The following is an 18,319-nucleotide window of genomic DNA, read 5'->3' on the forward strand; positions in this document are numbered from 1 at the left end:
ACTATCAACGCATCTCAGTCTATTTCTCCCGTAAAGTCTCTGTCATTATGTATCAATAAAGTGGTGGCGTTGTTGAACAAAATTCGTCACAATGGCGGGCGTCTTGTATAAAATCTTATCAAGCGTAACTGTACTTCCTACAGTGTTGGCACAGTTGATAGGATCCTGAACAAGGGCATGCGTCACCTTTTAGCCATGGACATACGTGTGGAGGGCCCGTGTCATCTTCGGGTCAACCATAAAAATACTCTAAATAATAATTTCACCCGAAAACTCTAAATTAAACAAAAGATGATGCAATCTCACATCAATGAATATAGAGTAAAAATGAGGTTCGGCGTGAAAATATAATGCAAGATTTTACAAACGTACTTTCACTTTGTGACATTCCGTACTTACTCCAACTTATAAATAACAATTCAATATGATTGTGCATCAGTTGTTACACTCACTTTATTGTTCGTTTGTTGTACTACTATTACTCATTTCACTTTTTTTATAAGTGCAATCATGTTATGTTAGTAACTAGTATTCTGAACGTGTTGTTACTGTACATTATACTATATTTTTACTTTTAACAGGAAAGAAATTTAAGTCGTTGACTTCCTTTTCAATCTTGTATTTTGTCATGATGTTGTACATAATTGTATATATTTGAACTATAAAATAAATAATGTTTAAACCAAAGACATTATTTATGAATGTCTCCTTATAATATTGTCTTCCTTTGCGTTAAATATCTGCAACTTTAGAAATTGTCAGTCACGATTTAAAATTTCTCATATCGGCAAATCGCTCGACCATGGTGATATTAACGGGCCATATCTATAATCACCAAAACGAAACAGTGTAGCCGTCTTAAATACCCGTAATGTGTGAAATAACATGAACTAACAAGTCGTTTTTTATATAATCTGATTTATGCAATTTTTATTACGGTATGGTTCCAAGAGCGCGCTTGCCGTATGATGACATTGTATACAGGAACATTTGTGTGTGTACACGGGCCAGGCGTAATACAGTGTCACTGTTTTAGATAAGGTGCTATAATTCATAAGGATCTTTCCGGTAAAGACAGAAATATCTAGCTCAAGGGTAATTGTTTACGGTGGTCACGAGGCTCTACCGAATTTCCGCTAAACAGTTACCAGAGAGCTAGATATTCCTGTCTGTGATGACAATCGGTGTTTTAAATTTATAGTCTTACATATTAAAAATAGATGATATCTCGGAAAGAAAATACAATAACATATATTTTTATATAACACTTTTTATAGTAGCGTATGAAATTACAACTTAATTCATAACGGCAAAATGACTTTATCATAAGAACGCAATTAATTTATAAAAGGAGCGTGGAAATGATATGCGACTTGTTTTTCTTGAGGGGTGAAAGACAGGTTTTTCTAGCACAAGTGTAACAGTAGGAAGTTCTGTCTAATATGTAAGAATATTTCTTTTCTCATTAGCGACTGAAACTATTATATTTGCAAGTAATTTGCTGACACTAACATTACCATTACAACTACATTACCATTACTTGCCATTTTAACATTTTTTAAATCTTATCTTGAAGAACGTTGTAAACACAAACTGTTCAAAATTTACTCCTAGACTTATCTAATGTTTCTTCTTATATGTAATAATTTATTGGGAAAAATATAAGCTTATCACATTTAACCAAAAAAAAAGAAAATAAGTGCAATGGCAACCGGCAAGACAAAATAACACATTCTATCTACATTTCGATTATATTTTTTCCAGAAAGAAGTTCAAGGCCTTATCTAATATATATCTTTTGCCAAATGATATAACAGTTAAAATTTGAAGAGGTACTATCTTAGCAGAAATTTATAAGAAAAAATTCGTTACGGTTAAGAAATCAATAAAATACTGAAACAATAACTTTATAAACGAACACGCATTCCATAAAAGTTCTTGAAAACAAACAAAAAGGAACAGAATACCATTAACTATCTTTTGTAGACACTACTTATATTATGGGCCTAATCAGTACTATAGCTTACTAATTATTTATTATCACACGTATAAAAAACATGCATACGAGTAATTTGTTGCTAATATTTATTTATAGCATGATATAGCAGAATATATACAATTTATTATCGATACAGATTTATGGTTTGCGAAAAAACAACAGTTGAGGCATTAAAGGGATCCACTTTGATTTATTGAAATGACTGGGCTGGAAATATGTTTTCGAGATTAATGTTTCATTTTATGAAGATCCAGACCAGTAATTTGTGTGCAAAATTTCAGATCATTCACTCTCTCCAATTTGCCAGAATAATTATTTCAATTGTGAAAAATGACCAACAAATCAAATAGCGTTGCAACGCTTTTCACCAAAATCGAATAAATAGCACACAAATAAGATTTTACGATTTTCAATTTGTTTCTGAGTAAATTTATAAATATCTGTTTCATGTTTTATGGTTTTAAGTGCCTTAGTTGATCTGTGTAAGAAATTACAATGTTCAGATTTTAGGTTCTGCAACGTCAGAGGAGTACCTTTAATGTATTAAAGCATAATATGCAAAATAAACATTTGGTACATAAATAAAAATGTACAATTTACAAAACAAATTTTGTAAATGATTGAACAAAAGAAATATCACTTGCAAAATAAATAACAAATTGTGCAATACAAAACATTAAAGCTCATTCATTTATGATTAAATGGTTTAAAATCGTTGTATGATTTATCACGGTATTTCCTGTTTAATTGATTTACATTATTTTGTTTAAATCACTCACATCGTCAGTGTAAAAACAATATCAATAAGTATGACTATTAAAATCAAATAAAAGTGAACGATCGATACAAAAAAAAATGATTTTAAACAGAAAATAGTAGGCTTTACAAGAACATTATGCCAAGTAAATCATGATGAAAGAAACAAGAAACGTCCACAGAATATTGAAAATATCAAGGCCTAGAATACTATACATGATGAATTATGAATTATATAACACATATCTACGACTTGTAATAATAATTGTTACTTCCTTTTCATCATCGGAATTCGTTATTACAATACAACATTCATAAATTTATAAGTTTACAATGACTTATAAACTGTATCAATATTTACACAATGATAAATACCTAAGTTCATATTTGCTTCATTTTAATAGGAAGCTTTAAATCTTTAAGTTATATCTGTTCCCTTTATCGAAAAATATGTACATCATCAATAGCTGTATATTGTATATTACATACCATTTTTTAAATACACAGAAGACCAGAACATCGTGGAACAATATTTGCAGTCAGTGAACTCAATGATAACAATCATTTTTGATTTCCGTGACGTATATTGTTACAGCTGTTGTTGTTTTCCACTTATATTTTTCTTCTTGGAGGGTCATTAGATGAAAATATAGCCAGTCCCTTTTAATCATTATTATTCGGCATAGTGATTCCTGAATACACTAAGATATTTCAGATTCGTTAAAAGGTTTATTTTCTGAGCATATACGTTGTAAACTCTGAAAACCGGAATCGTCTAAAATCGGACCAGTTTAAATGTCGCGCAAGAGTCCACTTATACTAAATTTTCATTGTAATACTATGTATATTGTTAGTTATTTCTCACTGTATGTAAGAAGTAAATAGATTAACGATATTTTGTAATTCTCAAACTTCAACTCTTCGATGTATGGATATAACAATAGTATCATTACAATACTTCATTGTCATTGCAAACGAGCCTTTAACTCTGAAATACAAAAATATATTTGAGCAATAAATTAATAGACATAAAAATTATGTACAGATGCATTATATCAAATGATGGTGGTCGGAGATTCGGAATACCCAGAGCAGCCGGAATCCGGACAAATAAAGATGTTTAAATCAGAGACTTATATTAAAGAATATAACTCCATGATAAAATGCAATGGAATATTGTTATATTTTTGTATTGGTTTTACCTTATATCTTTGCCTAAATGGTCTGTTGTCAGAAATATGGCAACATCAATTCTTTGAAAGGTTAATGACACATTCATTATATGCTAGTTATAATTGCCATATACACGGCATAAGATATTATGTCGTGCCATCTTACAGTGTTTTTATCATTGTTTCCTATTATGCGGAAGATATTAATTTCAACTCAATAGTTAAACACTCACATAAATAGCATTCGCTTCTTAATGTAAATAAATACTGACTGCATGTAACCATTCGATATTGTGATCCTAGGTTTGCGATGAAAACATTCCAACTACTTATATATATCCCTTTCTTTAAAGAAATTAAATAATGGAAACTAATGGGAAGTGATATTTATGGGTTTCTTAACACTTACCGTCAGAACCGCTACAAACAACTAACGTTATTTCCTCACTTTTCTTGATCAATTCCACTGCCTTTTCGTGAGATGCTTTAGTTACATCTACGTTGTTGATCTGAAATAATTACCAAATAATTTTGAATAAACAATTGTTTTTATTTAAAAAGTCAATTTTGTTTGAATAATATTTCGTTTGTTATTTGAATATCCAGCAAGTTTGATGCTTTGTGGATGTAAGCAAATCATTTGTTAAAGCGTATATTTAAATGTTGAAAGTTATTCATTTATAAAGTAACGCTCGCTGAAATTAATCTTTCTATCTATTATTCTTTAATTCTGAATTGTTCTTACTTCTCATGAGAAAGAAAACGATTATATTGGTTGAAACTCACTAAGATTCTAACAAAGATGTCCAAAGCATTCAGAATGTATGAGATAAAACAAAATAACTAGTAGCAGACGACATCATATTTGTGATTACTGAACAAACGAACCTAAATTTACTTTAAAACATGTAAAAAAAACAAGAGCAACGCTAGGCGGATCATTATATGCCCGAAAGTGTTTGAAGCATTTGTAAGACATGGGAATTAGCTGTTAATCCTATAAAATTTAACAGCTGTAGGATGATTAATACATAAGTTATTGAGCGGAAACTGTTTTCAGTTTTAAGGTAATAGTGACCTTGACCTTTGACGTTATGACCCTAAAAAAATACGGGTCTCCTACCCAATATGGGCAATCATTCTGAAAAGTTTGAATATTGTGGGCAAAATGGAACTTAAGTAATGCTCCAGAAACTGTTTTCAGTTTTAAGGTAACAATGACCTGGACCTTTGACCTTGTAACTCCAAAATCAATAGCAGTCTTCAACCCAATCAGCAAACTCATCCTATGAAGTTTGAATATTGTGGGTCAAATTGAACTTAAGTTATGCTCCAGAAACTGTTTTCAGTTTTTAGGTAATAGTGACCTCGACCTTATACCTTGTGCCGCAAAAATCAATAGGGGTCTTCTACCCAATATGGACAATCATCCTATGAAGTTTGAATATTGTGGGCCAAATGGAACTTTATTTATGCTCCGGAAACTGTTTTCAGTATAAAGGTAATAGTGACCTTGACCTTTGACCTTGTGACCCTAAAATCTATAGCAGTTTTCTACCCAATATGGACAATCATCCTATGCAGTTTGAATGTTGTGGGTCAAATGGAACTTAAGTTATGCTCCGGAAACTGTTTTCAGTTTTAAGGTAATAGTGACCTTGACCTTTGACCTTTTGACCCCAAAATCAATAGGAGTCTTTTACCCAATTTGGACAATCATCCTATGAAGTTTGAATATTGTGGGCCACATGAAACTTAAGTTATGCTCTGGAAACCAAATTGCTAACGGTCGGGCGGACAGACAGACAGACGCCAGGGTGTATATTAACATAATATGCCCTTTCGGGCATATAAAAAGAAGGAAAAAAGAAAAAGGTCAAATGTTTCTCATCATACATTGTATCTGAACAATTAACTATTGTTGCTGCTGTTTTTTTTTTTTTTTTTTTTTTTTTTTTTTTTTTTTTTTTTGTTGCTGTTATTCTATTATAGACCATTTCACTTTAATACTTTTCTGTTTACTTACCAAAATTATCTCGTCTGCTACTTTTAAGTCAGATTTCGCCGCGTGTGAACCTGGGAGAATTCTGGATACGAATATCGGAAAACCATCATGCCCCCCAGCTAAATTGAAACCAAGTAACCCTGCTTCTTTTTGTAAGGTTACCGTTCTGAAACTTAACAATGTACGAATATATCATACAAAACAATGTTTGCTTATATGTAGAATAAAACTAAAGACGTTTCGTGTGTTTATTGAGAATACAGTGTCGTATATAAGAGTTTCACCAATATTCAAAATTATTTATTCAAAACATTTTATCGTTAGATATAAAATGATGCATGGTAATATACACAATGGTCGTTTCTAAACAAATTTATTGAAAATTATGTTATTTTAATATATGGCGAAAACTGTACCATTACATTCAATTGACACACTCTTAATAAAATCCATGTCTCGTTATGTGTGTTAAATATATTTTTCCTGATGATGAAAAAAAATGAATACTTAATTAGGTACATACCTTGGATTTATAACAATCTGTGGAAGCAGATAAAATTAAAGTTTTAATTTAAGTGCTAGCATGAATAAAACAGTTTCTGGTAGTGTTTTTGAATTACCTCTACAAAATCAAATTAAGTCTATGGTCATGATAGTTTAACCACTTGTTTTATCAGTCAGGTCGCCAACCTAGCTATAGCCAACCAAGCTAATCTCTCGGTATATTATTAAAAAAGAAGTTAAGTAAGTAGACGCACTAATTACAATTGAATACAATATTGTAACACTTACATTTTGCTTGCCTTGTTTCACATCTGAAATTTTTTAAGAAATCTTTAGGTTATAAACTTCCAATAAATATTTGTAAAAATCAATCGATATACGAAGTAAATTTTATTTTAGCTTTGTCAATTTTGACAAATTTACCACTGCTTTAAAAGCTTTGTTTGTATGCTCTTTTATATGTCAAGGAAAACAGAATTAAATAGAAAACCTAATACATGTAGATAATTTTTTAATCTTGTCTTACCTTTCTCGCAATTTTGAATAAAATCGATTCCCTTGCAAGTTTCAATGGCATTTTCAATATTCTCCATATTTCTGTTTTTCAAGAACGTATATTCCCTTGCAACATTCTTTGTGCCAATATCTGTAAGCTTCTTTTTTATCTCATCTAATCGTTTTCCTAAACGTTTTGCCGTGATAAAGTACTTAATTGGTTCATTTTTCTCTGTTTCAGTTGTCATTTGCATAGAAGACAGTTCTTCCATGATATTAGACGCCTCAATTTCGAGATTTCCTAATAGACTTAAAGTCTCTGTTTTAAAACCAGTGGCTTGTTCACAAGCATCAACAGTTAGTTTGTCCATCTTCTCTAATATCCTTTCCTTAAATTGGTGTACATCACAAGTGAATTTTTTGTGAACCGTGTGTGTACTATTTATGTTTGTTTGTATTTTACTTTGTAGTTCTTTAACTTTCTCAGTAGAAGTGTCAATTTCTTTAACCACTTTTCCTATATATTCAGTTTCATCTAAGCCTATTGATATATCCGTTATGTATGTTATATCACATGGTTTATGCTCAAAAATTATACAGTCCCGACATCCAGTGACTTCGTGGGTTGGACAATAAAATTTTACTATCTCTTGCACATGCTTATGACATTTGTCTAGCAAACCATCAGACTGTTTCGTCGTTGTTGTCTGGACATCACTGCATCCGACTGGAAGAAATACGTGATTTCTACAAAGTTTTCCCTTTCGATGGTGTTTAAAACATGTACTGCACATATTTTCCTCGCATTCTTTACAATAACCGTCAGAACTTATTTCACTCCCATACAAAGAACACGGCTCACACACAATTTTCAACAGTAATTCAGACTGTTCGCCTGCATATTTTTTTCGTCCAGGTACAGCCATTTTAATATGTAAACACGTCTCTCGCTATGACTACAAAATGTAAACCGCTTTGTAATCCAACATATTTAAAGTTTATCTAGACTAAATAGAGCGTTACAGTTTGACTACTTAAAAGCGTATAAACTACATTACGGAATCTTAACTTAGCAAAATCGTTTTAATTCAACATAGTAGGTTAAATGATCAAGGAGATGTCACTCTTAGTTTAAAATTAAGTAATACAAACGAATTTTAAGAATGTAATTGTTTTGAACAAATTTGTTAAATTTTATATAAATCTAAAATTTCATATAAATCTAGATTAAACCTACATGTGACAGTTCAATGGTAGATATGCCAAGTATTATTGGAAATGATTAGAGCGATTTTTCACTCGAAAAAATATAAGTATACTTTCTTTTTGCCATGTGAGGATAACATTACTGGTGCAAGTAATGTCCCATTAATGATGGACTTCTACTAATCTAACATGCGAGGAGTAGATCACCATTTCCGGCTTTAATATTAGACCGTAGCCGCGGGACAACAAATTCGCCTAGTGAGGCAGTGTTAAACAACCGCACTGATTGATTTACTGTTTGAATTGTATAAACCTTTGTATACTTATACGGCTGGACAACATCAAATTTGGAAACAATATAATACTGCCAAAGTATAAAATCCTTCTTCCTTTCATAGTAGGATAACTTTTTCATGTTCACAAAGACATATTATAGAGTTTCTTGTACACGGTAATATCAGAGTATATTAGACAGTTTTTCAAAATTTATGTAAAAAAGCATACATTTACCTCAAAAAGAGATAATTGTATTTTTTATAGACGAATAAAATAAAATTATAAAATTATTGAAGATTTAATTAACCAAATCAAAATTAAAATACATAGAATGAGTACTATCTAACGCACTAATGAAAGACAGTTAAAAATGTATAAGGACGACATTTTACTGTATAAGGTTACTTTTTATTCATTGTCTGCTATTTACATTCGGTTTTTTCCATTGATACATTTAGACCATCTTTCCAAGTATTTTTATATTTTATAAAAAAAGCAATCTTATTGGCTCAAATTGATTGTAATAAAAGAATACTTTTCTGGGTTATTTTCACTATAGTTATCCGATCATTGTCTGTAGATGATTAAATAGCTGAAGATTATCATTTTAAGACTGCTTCTCATTTCCCCTCGGAGGGTGCTCGTCGTTGAGAAAGCACACGGCAGGTCAAGCTCAAGTCGTCTTAATTACCAGAGACGATTGATTGACCTGTCGTGACTAACTCGGGAGGGTGGCATTAACGAGAGCCATTTTATGTACCGCTTGTTTGCTGTCGTCACGGAACATGATGTTTTCTAAGTATATATTCTCTTTTCCTCCAACGAACGAAGAACAGCTAGGTTAATGGAGATCGTAAGAAAAAGACGTCCACAGTGAGACTTCTAGTGTGGACGGGCATGGACGCTGAGATCTCGGACATATAGAATTTCCGGCGCCGAGCTAAAATAAAACTAAACACACACAATTATGTTGTTCGGTGTTTCGTCGTCTACGTCAGTACAACGAGGCTCCAAGCCTTGACTACTAAATCAAGAACAAACACATCAAGTGTTAATTCAACTCCACTGCTTATTGGCAACTTTTAATTAATATTATAGCAGTGCATATTTGAAAAAAAAAAATTTCCTTTAAATTATTTAATAAACGTTTCTCGAAGGAACTTACTATTGACTGACACATTTTAGAATTGATAAAAAAGATTATAGTAAATTTAAACTATATTGACTTATCATTATTACTTAATCGTGACAAAAATCAACAGAACAGAGTCACGAATACGGTCATGTTGATCATCTTGTGTCCGAGGAATCCATAAAACTATTCGTTAAAATTACTATTTAATTGGTTATGTAATGTCTCGAGGAAGAATTGTTTTTTTTTTAAAATTGAAATGCTAAGAGGATTTAAAACATTTTAATAAGTGAACACGTATCGTGTATATATGTGACTTGCCTCATTATGTTATCTGATACAGTGTACATTACATTACAGTGTACATGTTCTCAAGATAAACTTATCAGATATCAAGTGTACAATTTAAGAAGTTTGACTATCAGATAAATATTATAGATACTCTAATGAATCATAAAGTGGACACCGCGAATTAATACTTAGGTAAGATTTTTTTTTGTGTATTCTTAACCTTATTTTTACTTACGTATGTATCTTTCTTGCATTATTTTTCTTTAAAAAGTGACCAAAAAATAACGATTTTTTTTAATCCGTAGCCTTTATTTACTTAAATTAATGGTACATTGAGTCTTCGAAGGGTTAAGAGGATAAATCTTAATGATTTAGCGGCAGAATACTATATATATATGCTGTAGAATATGTTGTACACTCTTTCCTGCCGAAACCCAATAAGTGTTTACTAGTAGTATTCAAAAAGTATATGAGACTATAGATCATTTGTCAGTTGCTATAGTAACATTTTCGACAATAACAAAAATACTTTATTTCTGCAGCAAAATGTCGAGATATCCGATCTATCTAACATCTGAACAAGAGGAGGAGTTGAGAAAGGTTGCCAATGCCATCGTGGCTCCTGGCAAAGGAATTTTAGCTGCCGATGAACCGCCTGGTATGTTACTAAATATGAGCCATGTCACGACAAAACCAACATAATGGTTATGCGGCCAGCATAGATCCAGACCAGCCTGCGCATCCGCGCAGTCTGATCAGGATCCATGCTGTTCGCTATCAGTTTCTTTACTTGTTATAGGGTCTCTAAGCGAACAGCATGGATCCATGCTGGTCGCAAACCCATTATGTTGGTTTTGTCGTGACGCGGCTCATATATTATATGCAATGCTTAAGCACCTTTATTTGAAGTATGCAGATAGATAATGTGTCATTTGCCCATAATGCGTCACTTAATCATGATGCTTCTTCATTGTAAAAAAAATACTATGGAAAACGAAATAATTTCAATTCCTTTGGAATGTTAGCAGTCTGTGAATAAGGTAATGTAAATACATCTGCATTGCATTTTAAGTGACTTATTCAAGAGGTAAATAGCAATTATTGCCATCAATGATGTAAAACACAAACAACTTAAATCTTTAAAAGGAACAATGGCGCAGCGGTTTGCCTGTATCGGTGTTGAAAGTACAGAAGAGAACCGACGACGTTACAGAGAGATGTTGTTTACGACGGACGCCGCAATCTCTGAAAACATCAGCGGCGTCATATTTCACCATGAAACATTGTATCAGAAAACTAAGGACGGGGTACCTTTTGTAAAGGTATTGTATCGTCAATGTTACTAGTATCTTTAGTGTAAGGCACTTAACGACATGATCTCTGATTCGCGCTGTTATTGAAACAATGGGAAAAGCTTCTGTTTAAAGATAGGGAATCAAATGAAATATCCGTCACTGCAGGTGATGCCAAAGTGGGTGATGATCTAATTAATGTGATACGCATCTGACTACCGCCCACGTTAAAGAAGGAATTAAGATTATCTTTAATTGTTACTTTCCCGCCAATTCAGTGTCAAGAACACTTGTAAATTGCAATAAAACTTCTTGTAAATTTACTATTTCGTGATATACTCATTACATACTCCTTGAGACTATCTATACTCATATAATCATTGTGACATTCCATGTTTACAAAATTCTACGACAACTGGCAAAGAGCATATGAGCCGCGTCACGACAAAACCAACATAGTGGGTTTGCGACCAGCATGGATCCAGACCAGCCTGCGCATCCGCGCAGTCTGATCAGGATCCATGCTGTTCGCTATCAGTTTCTTTACTTGTAATAGGGTCTGTAAGCGAACAGCATGGATCCTGATCAGACTGCGCGGATGCGCAGGCTGGTCTGGATCCATGCTGGTCGCAAGCGCATTACTTTGGTTTTGTCATGACGTGGCTCATATTTAGTCATGTTTAGTTAGATTAAGTATGCACATGTAAAAGATTTAGCCATTTAAAAAGTATGTTACGTCTCTTTAAAACTATAAAATGATTTGTTTGTTTTCTTAAGTTATTGGCAGACAAAAACATCATCCCAGGTATAAAAGTGGACAAGGGTTTTGCAGATCTAGCTGGTACTGATGGTGAAACTACGACTCAAGGTACTGTAACATTAAGTTTAATCATTTTCTCAAACAGATCACAAAGAAACCTAATATTGGTTTTATAAGCGCATAAGATGATCCTTTGGTTATTATAATTATCATCCGATGTATAATAGATAGTATATAGTAATACCATTTCCCATTTTCTACCGAAGCTTATCAGAAGGACAAAACCCAGTATGTTGTATATTAACATTTTAAAGAGGTTAATTTTTCATTCAAAGTAAAATAACTTTTTTAGTTTTATTCCATATATGGAAATAACCCTTTTTTAAGTATTGGAAGATTATATATCGCAATTTTACTAATTTCTACTTAAGAAGCAGTTGAAAACTGGAAGTGATGTGATTTAAAAAGATTTAAAATCAATCGGAATATCTCGGAACTTATCCGAAATTTGACGGAAAGGGCCGAGAAGATCCGATTGATTTGAAATAACACCAGGCAAAATACAAATATTGGCTAATTAATACAAAGGAGAAAAAAACATGATCTTTAAATAATCTTATTTTAAATAATCAAAAGTTTACTGAATATCTCCTTTTCAATTCATCACTATGTCCATGTAATCAAGTAGGTAAAATAAATCTATTACATGTAGGTCTGGATGGTCTAGCTGAAAGATGTGCTCAGTATAAGAAGGACGGAGCACAATTTGCCAAATGGAGATGTGCTCTAAAAATAGGTCCTCACACGCCATCACACCTGGCCATGATGGAAAATGCCAACGTTCTTGCAAGATATGCGAGTATCTGCCAACAGGTATGCTAGCCTGTTTTGCCGAAATTTCTGTATGCGGTTTTAACTCCTACAGTCTTTACTTGCAAAGGGAGACAACCGATGTTAGTCTGTGCGTAGACGCGTTACTCGATAGAACCACGACTGCATTAACCTTAAGCTAGAAAACAGGCCCGTAGTATACGAGTTTACTTACAAAAAAAGTAACAAGAAAGGATTAAACAGATTTTTAATAGAGGCAGACATTTGTTTTTAATTAGTTTTATTTAAATGTCAAAGCTAAACATCCATATATTGTATTTCTGGTACATGATAGTCTATTCAAAATTTATGACATGTGGCATACTGTATAAGGCAAGATATAGTACTTAGTGGGCTTAAGGTCGCCCAACTCGGCAATAATGAAAATGTCCAGCAGACGAAGATTGATCACGTGTCCTTTCAGAAGGCTCACGATTGGCTAGAAATGTTCTGTTCTGTGTAAATTATTAAGATGATTATAAAGTAGCATTTTCAGTGATCACATAAAGAAGAGTTAACAAATAAGATAAAAATAAACATTTTGGAGTAACTATTATTAATTCATTCTTTCATTCATTCATTTATTTATTTATTTATTTATTTATTTATTTTACAATACTAACTAAATACTGCAAGTCAATCAATTGTCACAGGTTTTAATTGCGAATATCTGAAATTATTTATAGAATGGTTTGGTACCCATTGTTGAGCCGGAAGTATTATATAATGGGGACCATGATCTTCAAACTGCGCAGAAAGTAACGGAACAGGTAACAAGGATGCAAGTCATTTATTAAATAGTTTTGCATACCCCCTACCCCCTACCAAAATGCATGGTTTTATATATTTTATTGCCTGTTTGTACCTCTAGCTTATATTTTGTTGTTTTATGGTCCAATTCTTCTTGTGTTCATGTTATACATGGCATATAAGGATGATACCACAATAACACGTTGCTTAACATTAATTCGAGATATTTGTACCGACCTGTGTATCATTAAAATTTTCTTTTTTCATTGATGATTTCTAAAACTATGATGTTTCTGCATTTATCAAGTTTGTAAATTCAATTCAATTCCCATGCAAAAAAAGAGATAACTTAATATGGTGTCTTCTTCAGTTATCAGGTTTATAAATTTAATATGGTGTCTTCTTCAGTTATCAGGTTTATAAATCTAATTCCATTTCCAATCAAAAAGTGATAACCTTATGGTGTCTTTTGCAGTTATCAGGTTTATAAATTCAATTCAATTTTCATTCAAAAATAGATAACCTAATGGTGTCTTTTGCAGTTATCAGGTTTATAAATTCATTTCAATTTCCATTCAAAAATAGATAACCTAATGGTGTCTTTTGCAGTTATCATGTGTATTATTTCAATTAAATTTCCAATCAAAAAGAGATAACCTAATGGTGTCTTTTGAAGTTATCAGGTTTATAAATTCAATTCCATTTCCATTCAAAAAGAGATAACAAAACGAACGCTATTATAAATCATGCTTCTGTTAATAATTAGAAGCGGTTTGTCTATCATTAGCTAGTGTCAATCATCCAGTAAGGTTTGTCATTGTGTGAAAACGTCTATAATTTGTATACTGTATATAATTAAAGAAAACACACACACCTGTATTGACAACATAAAATACATGTAGAAGCAAGTATCGGGATTGAAAAATATGAAAGAGAAACTTATAGTAATGAAAAATTAATTAGGAGGTAACTATTGTATGAGTTACCACTTACAATTTGTAGTGTGACGTTTATACATTATAGCAATGACCGACACATAGTGTCATATTTTTTAGGTTTTGGCATACCAGTATAAAGCGTTGAGTGACCATCATGTTTTCTTGGAAGGAACCTTACTTAAACCGAACATGGTCACCTCTGGACAGAGCTGTTCTGACAAATCAACACCAGAACAAAACGCAAGGGCAACTGTCCAAGCATTTAGCAGAACTATACCGGCCGCAATGCCAGGTAAATCCAAGATTTATTTAATTGTAGTCATGCCAATCGGATCTCCTCGGCTATTAGCAATAGACCTTTGACATAATAAGGCGACATATTGGAACAAATTTCAGTAACATGGTAAAACGGCAACCTTCACGTGCCATCTTTGATCCAAACCTGATAGAAATATATATCTTCTATAAAGTGGAAGAAAGAATAACAGTGATATTTTAACCTACTTTGAACTTTCACCAGGGCGAATTGAGTTGGTGTATTGTGTTATCTTATTCGGGATACTCTCGTATATGTAGAGCCGATATTTTACGATTGGTATATCATATGTGTGACGAAACATTGTCAGATCATTTGTTGCAACTTTTATCTCAATGTACGCATATATGCATTAATTCAAGTAAACAGACAAGCCACACAAACACGAACATTCTGTAATTATTTATTGCATATGCTTTCATCGTCTTGTTGTTGTTGTTTTTGTTTTTTTGGTCCCCAAAACATGAGGCTCGGGGTTACGACCCTCTCCTACAAATCAGATAGCCTCGTGTTTCGATGCTCTTTCTATTGTATCTAAGTTATAGTGCAAGAGTGTTATATTATATATATATATATATATATATATATATATATATATATATATATATATATATATATATATATATATATATATATATATATATATATATATATATATATATATAAATATTTATAAACACAATACGATTTCATAATTTCAGGTGTTGTTTTCCTCTCTGGTGGACAGTCCGAAGAAGAATCGACATTGAACCTCAATGCAATTAACCAATGTCCTGGCAAGAAATCGTGGGCGTTATCGTTCTCCTTTGGACGAGCTCTACAGGCTACCGTTATCAGGGCATGGAAAGGGGACGATGCCAATATTGAGCAAGCACAAAAAATGTTTCTTGCGAGGGCAAAGGTATGGCTGACAATGATGTTTGTACTTATTTACTTTAGTTCAGCTCAAAGCACTCGAGTTGTAGGATTATTTTATATCACTTCCTGTTCCCTGTTGGGTTGTTGCCAGATCAATTGGGCATATGGTCCCATTATCCTATTAATAAACACTGGGTTGAACAACAAACCTCAACAGGAGCTTTCAGCAACACAGCCGAGTTTGCTCAACTATTCTCAGTATTTGGCAGTAAGAAAAGGGCTATTACTTTGTAAGAAGAAATACACTCGAGTTGTGCATTTTGTCCGAATAGTTAAGCTTTTTAAGTTAAAGTCAGGGTTTGATGTGTGTAAATGTGCACCAGGGTATTTGTCAAAAACTTTATATTTGAATGACAGTCTAAATATATGCAATATTATATACATGCTTTATATATAAATATGCTTTGGATTCTAAATGCAGTCATTCAATGCTTAAGAAAATCTCATTTTACAAAATTCATTCGGAGGCTGGTAAATATAAGCAGCACACAGTATAACATTTGATTAGTCTTCAACTTGTGGTCTTCTTGACAGTTACATTCACATTTTTTTTTCTTCAGGCAAATGGTTTGGCATCTTTAGGAAAGTACAAACCTGTGACCTTGTCGAGTACCGAGAAAGAATCGCTCTTTGTAGCCAAAAACGAGTACTGAACAATAAGAATAGATGAAGAGGTGCTTTCTAACTTAAATTGGAACCAACATAACAACCAAAGAATCTTCTCATGCCTGGCTTTTTCAGCAGAAGCAAATTTGGCCTTTTTAACAGAAACAAATTTGGAAGAAGTAACATCTATCAATGTGTTTTAGGACATTTTAATAAGACATTTTGTTCTTACATCTATAATCAATATGAAATTGTTTACAAATATAAAGCAATGAGAAGAATTTCAGAGTTTTTCTCTCATTTAATCCCTGTCAATATATACATAATTAATGCACAGTTTATTATATTATGTCTAATACAACATCTAATATTCCACTTACACACAGATCTCAGATTAATAATTTTAAAATAAATAAAACATATTAGTTTCTAACATTCTCTACTGTATAAAAATGTGGCGTGAATTTTTTATTCTTCACAAACAAAAATGATAATTTACAATGGCTTATTTACAATGACATGTGGGTTTTCTATTCTCATCTCTAGTGAGAAATATTTATCAAAAGCTTAAAGCTTTAAAATGGCAGTACGAGTCCCCATAGACCCAGTTTTTTGTATGTTGCCCTTAACATGGAACTTGATGCCAATAACAAATATTGCAACAGATATAACAAGAGCCCGGTTTGAGCCGGGTGATGCTCCCCGAATAGGTTTTGGACACAGGAAAGTACACCTCTTGTAGTTTCAGAGTTATGTCCGTGGAAAAAGTTCAAAGTGCAATAATTCTAAAATTAGGCAAGGCAGAGTTACAGTTCTTTGCACTGCACTTCTAATCAATGTGATCTATCAACCTACAAAGTTTCTTGATGATATCTCTTATGATTTCCGAGTTATGTCCTGGACAATTCAAAAAGTAAAAATAAACAAAGGGCAATAACTCCAGAATTAGGCAAGGTAGAGTTATGATTCTTGTGCACTGCACATCTACCCATTGAGATTTATCTACCTACAAAGTTTCATGTTGATATCTCTTATAGTTTTACAGCTATGTCCTGGATAAGATTTTTCTAAAAGGGGAGATTATTCAAAAAATAAGGCTTAACAGAGTTATGGTTCTTTTGCACTGCACCTCTACTCAATGAGATCTATCTACCTACAATGTTTAATGTTGATATCTCTTATAGTTTTAGAGTTATGCCCCGGACAAGATTTTTCTATAAGGGGAGATAATTCAAAAACCAGGCAAAATAGAGTTATGGTTCTTTGACACTGCACTCCCCCTTGATGCCCTCTACCACTGTATGAAGTTTCAACAAATTATCTCCAAGGGTTTTTCAAGTTATGTTCCGGACAAAGTTCAAGTTCAAAGTATTAAAATAAACAAAGGGCAATAACTCCAAAATTAGGACAAAAAGAGTTATTGTTCTTATGCACTGCACATCTACGCATTGAGATCTATTCACCTACAAAGTTTCATGTTGATATCTCTTATAGTTTTAGAGTTATGCCCCGGACAAGATTTTCTATAAGGGGAGATAATTCAAAAACCAGGCAAAATAGAGTTATGGTTCTTTGACACTGCACCCCCCCCCCCTCAATGCCCTCTACCACTGTATGAAGTTTCAAACAAATTATCTCCAAGGGTTTTCAAGTTATGTTCCGGACAAAGTTCAAAGTATTAAAATTAACAAAGGGCAATAACTCCAAAATTAGGATGAAAAGAGTTATTGTTCTTATGCACTGCACATCTACCCATTGAGATCTATTCACCTACAAAGTTTCATGTTGATATCTCTTATAGTTTTAGAGTTATGCCCCGGACAAGATTTTTCTATAAGGGGAGATAATTCAAAAACCGGGCAAAATAGAGTTATGGTTCTTTGACACTGCACTCCCCCTCGATGCCCTCTACCATTGTATGAAGTTTCAACAAATTATCTCCAAGGGTTTTCAAGTTATGCTCCGGACAAGACAACGGACGGACAGACGGACAGACGGACAAGGCGCCGACTATATGCTCCCCCGAAATTTTT

The 18,319-nt window shown here is 32.7% G+C and overlaps 2 protein-coding genes across 3 annotated transcripts; one reads left to right on the plus strand and one right to left on the minus strand.

Moving 5' to 3' along the window:
• Nucleotides 1–5,890: 5,890 nt before the first annotated feature.
• Nucleotides 5,891–7,942, minus strand: LOC132727754 (E3 ubiquitin-protein ligase TRIM33-like). Of its 2 annotated transcripts, XM_060713331.1 has the most exons (4): nucleotides 6,963–7,942; nucleotides 6,725–6,747; nucleotides 6,456–6,472; nucleotides 5,891–6,104 (listed from the first exon to the last, which is right to left on the minus strand). In XM_060713331.1, exons 1-4 carry the CDS (start codon nucleotides 7,855–7,857, stop codon nucleotides 5,906–5,908), a joined length of 1,134 nt encoding a protein of 377 aa, XP_060569314.1. In that variant the 5' UTR covers nucleotides 7,858–7,942; the 3' UTR covers nucleotides 5,891–5,905. The 2 variants fall into 2 exon arrangements, with proteins under 2 accessions (XP_060569314.1, XP_060569315.1); XM_060713332.1 differs by lacking the exon at nucleotides 6,456–6,472 and having other exon boundaries at nucleotides 5,938–6,104; nucleotides 6,963–7,939.
• A 1,961-nt stretch (nucleotides 7,943–9,903) lies between these two features.
• Nucleotides 9,904–16,567, plus strand: LOC132727740 (fructose-bisphosphate aldolase-like). Its single transcript, XM_060713309.1, has 9 exons — nucleotides 9,904–10,028; nucleotides 10,379–10,494; nucleotides 10,983–11,158; nucleotides 11,906–11,996; nucleotides 12,601–12,761; nucleotides 13,445–13,528; nucleotides 14,564–14,738; nucleotides 15,464–15,663; nucleotides 16,241–16,567. The coding sequence occupies exons 2-9, from the start codon at nucleotides 10,383–10,385 to the stop codon at nucleotides 16,331–16,333; spliced, it is 1,092 nt and encodes a 363-aa protein (XP_060569292.1). The 5' UTR covers nucleotides 9,904–10,028; nucleotides 10,379–10,382; the 3' UTR covers nucleotides 16,334–16,567.
• Nucleotides 16,568–18,319: the final 1,752 nt, after the last annotated feature.

This window comes from Ruditapes philippinarum, unplaced genomic scaffold, assembly GCF_026571515.1.
Source record: "Ruditapes philippinarum isolate M1 unplaced genomic scaffold, ASM2657151v2 ctg2483_1_1_1_1, whole genome shotgun sequence".
Classification (NCBI taxonomy): Eukaryota; Metazoa; Mollusca; class Bivalvia; order Venerida; family Veneridae; genus Ruditapes; species Ruditapes philippinarum.

Bases quoted from the DNA above. Each gene is read 5' to 3' on its own strand.
- LOC132727754 (XM_060713331.1), bottom strand. From the start codon at position 7,857: ATGGCTGTACCTGGACGAAAAAAATATGCAGGCGAACAGTCTGAATTA. The intron at 6,748-6,962 runs GTAAGACAAGAT...AAAAAATTTCAG, and splicing joins TATTCAAAATTGCGAGAAAG to ATGTGAAACAAGGCAAGCAA.
- LOC132727740 (XM_060713309.1), top strand. From the start codon at position 10,383: ATGTCGAGATATCCGATCTATCTAACATCTGAACAAGAGGAGGAGTTG. The intron at 14,739-15,463 runs GTAAATCCAAGA...TCATAATTTCAG, and splicing joins TATACCGGCCGCAATGCCAG to GTGTTGTTTTCCTCTCTGGT. The intron at 15,664-16,240 runs GTATGGCTGACA...TTTTTTCTTCAG, and splicing joins TGTTTCTTGCGAGGGCAAAG to GCAAATGGTTTGGCATCTTT.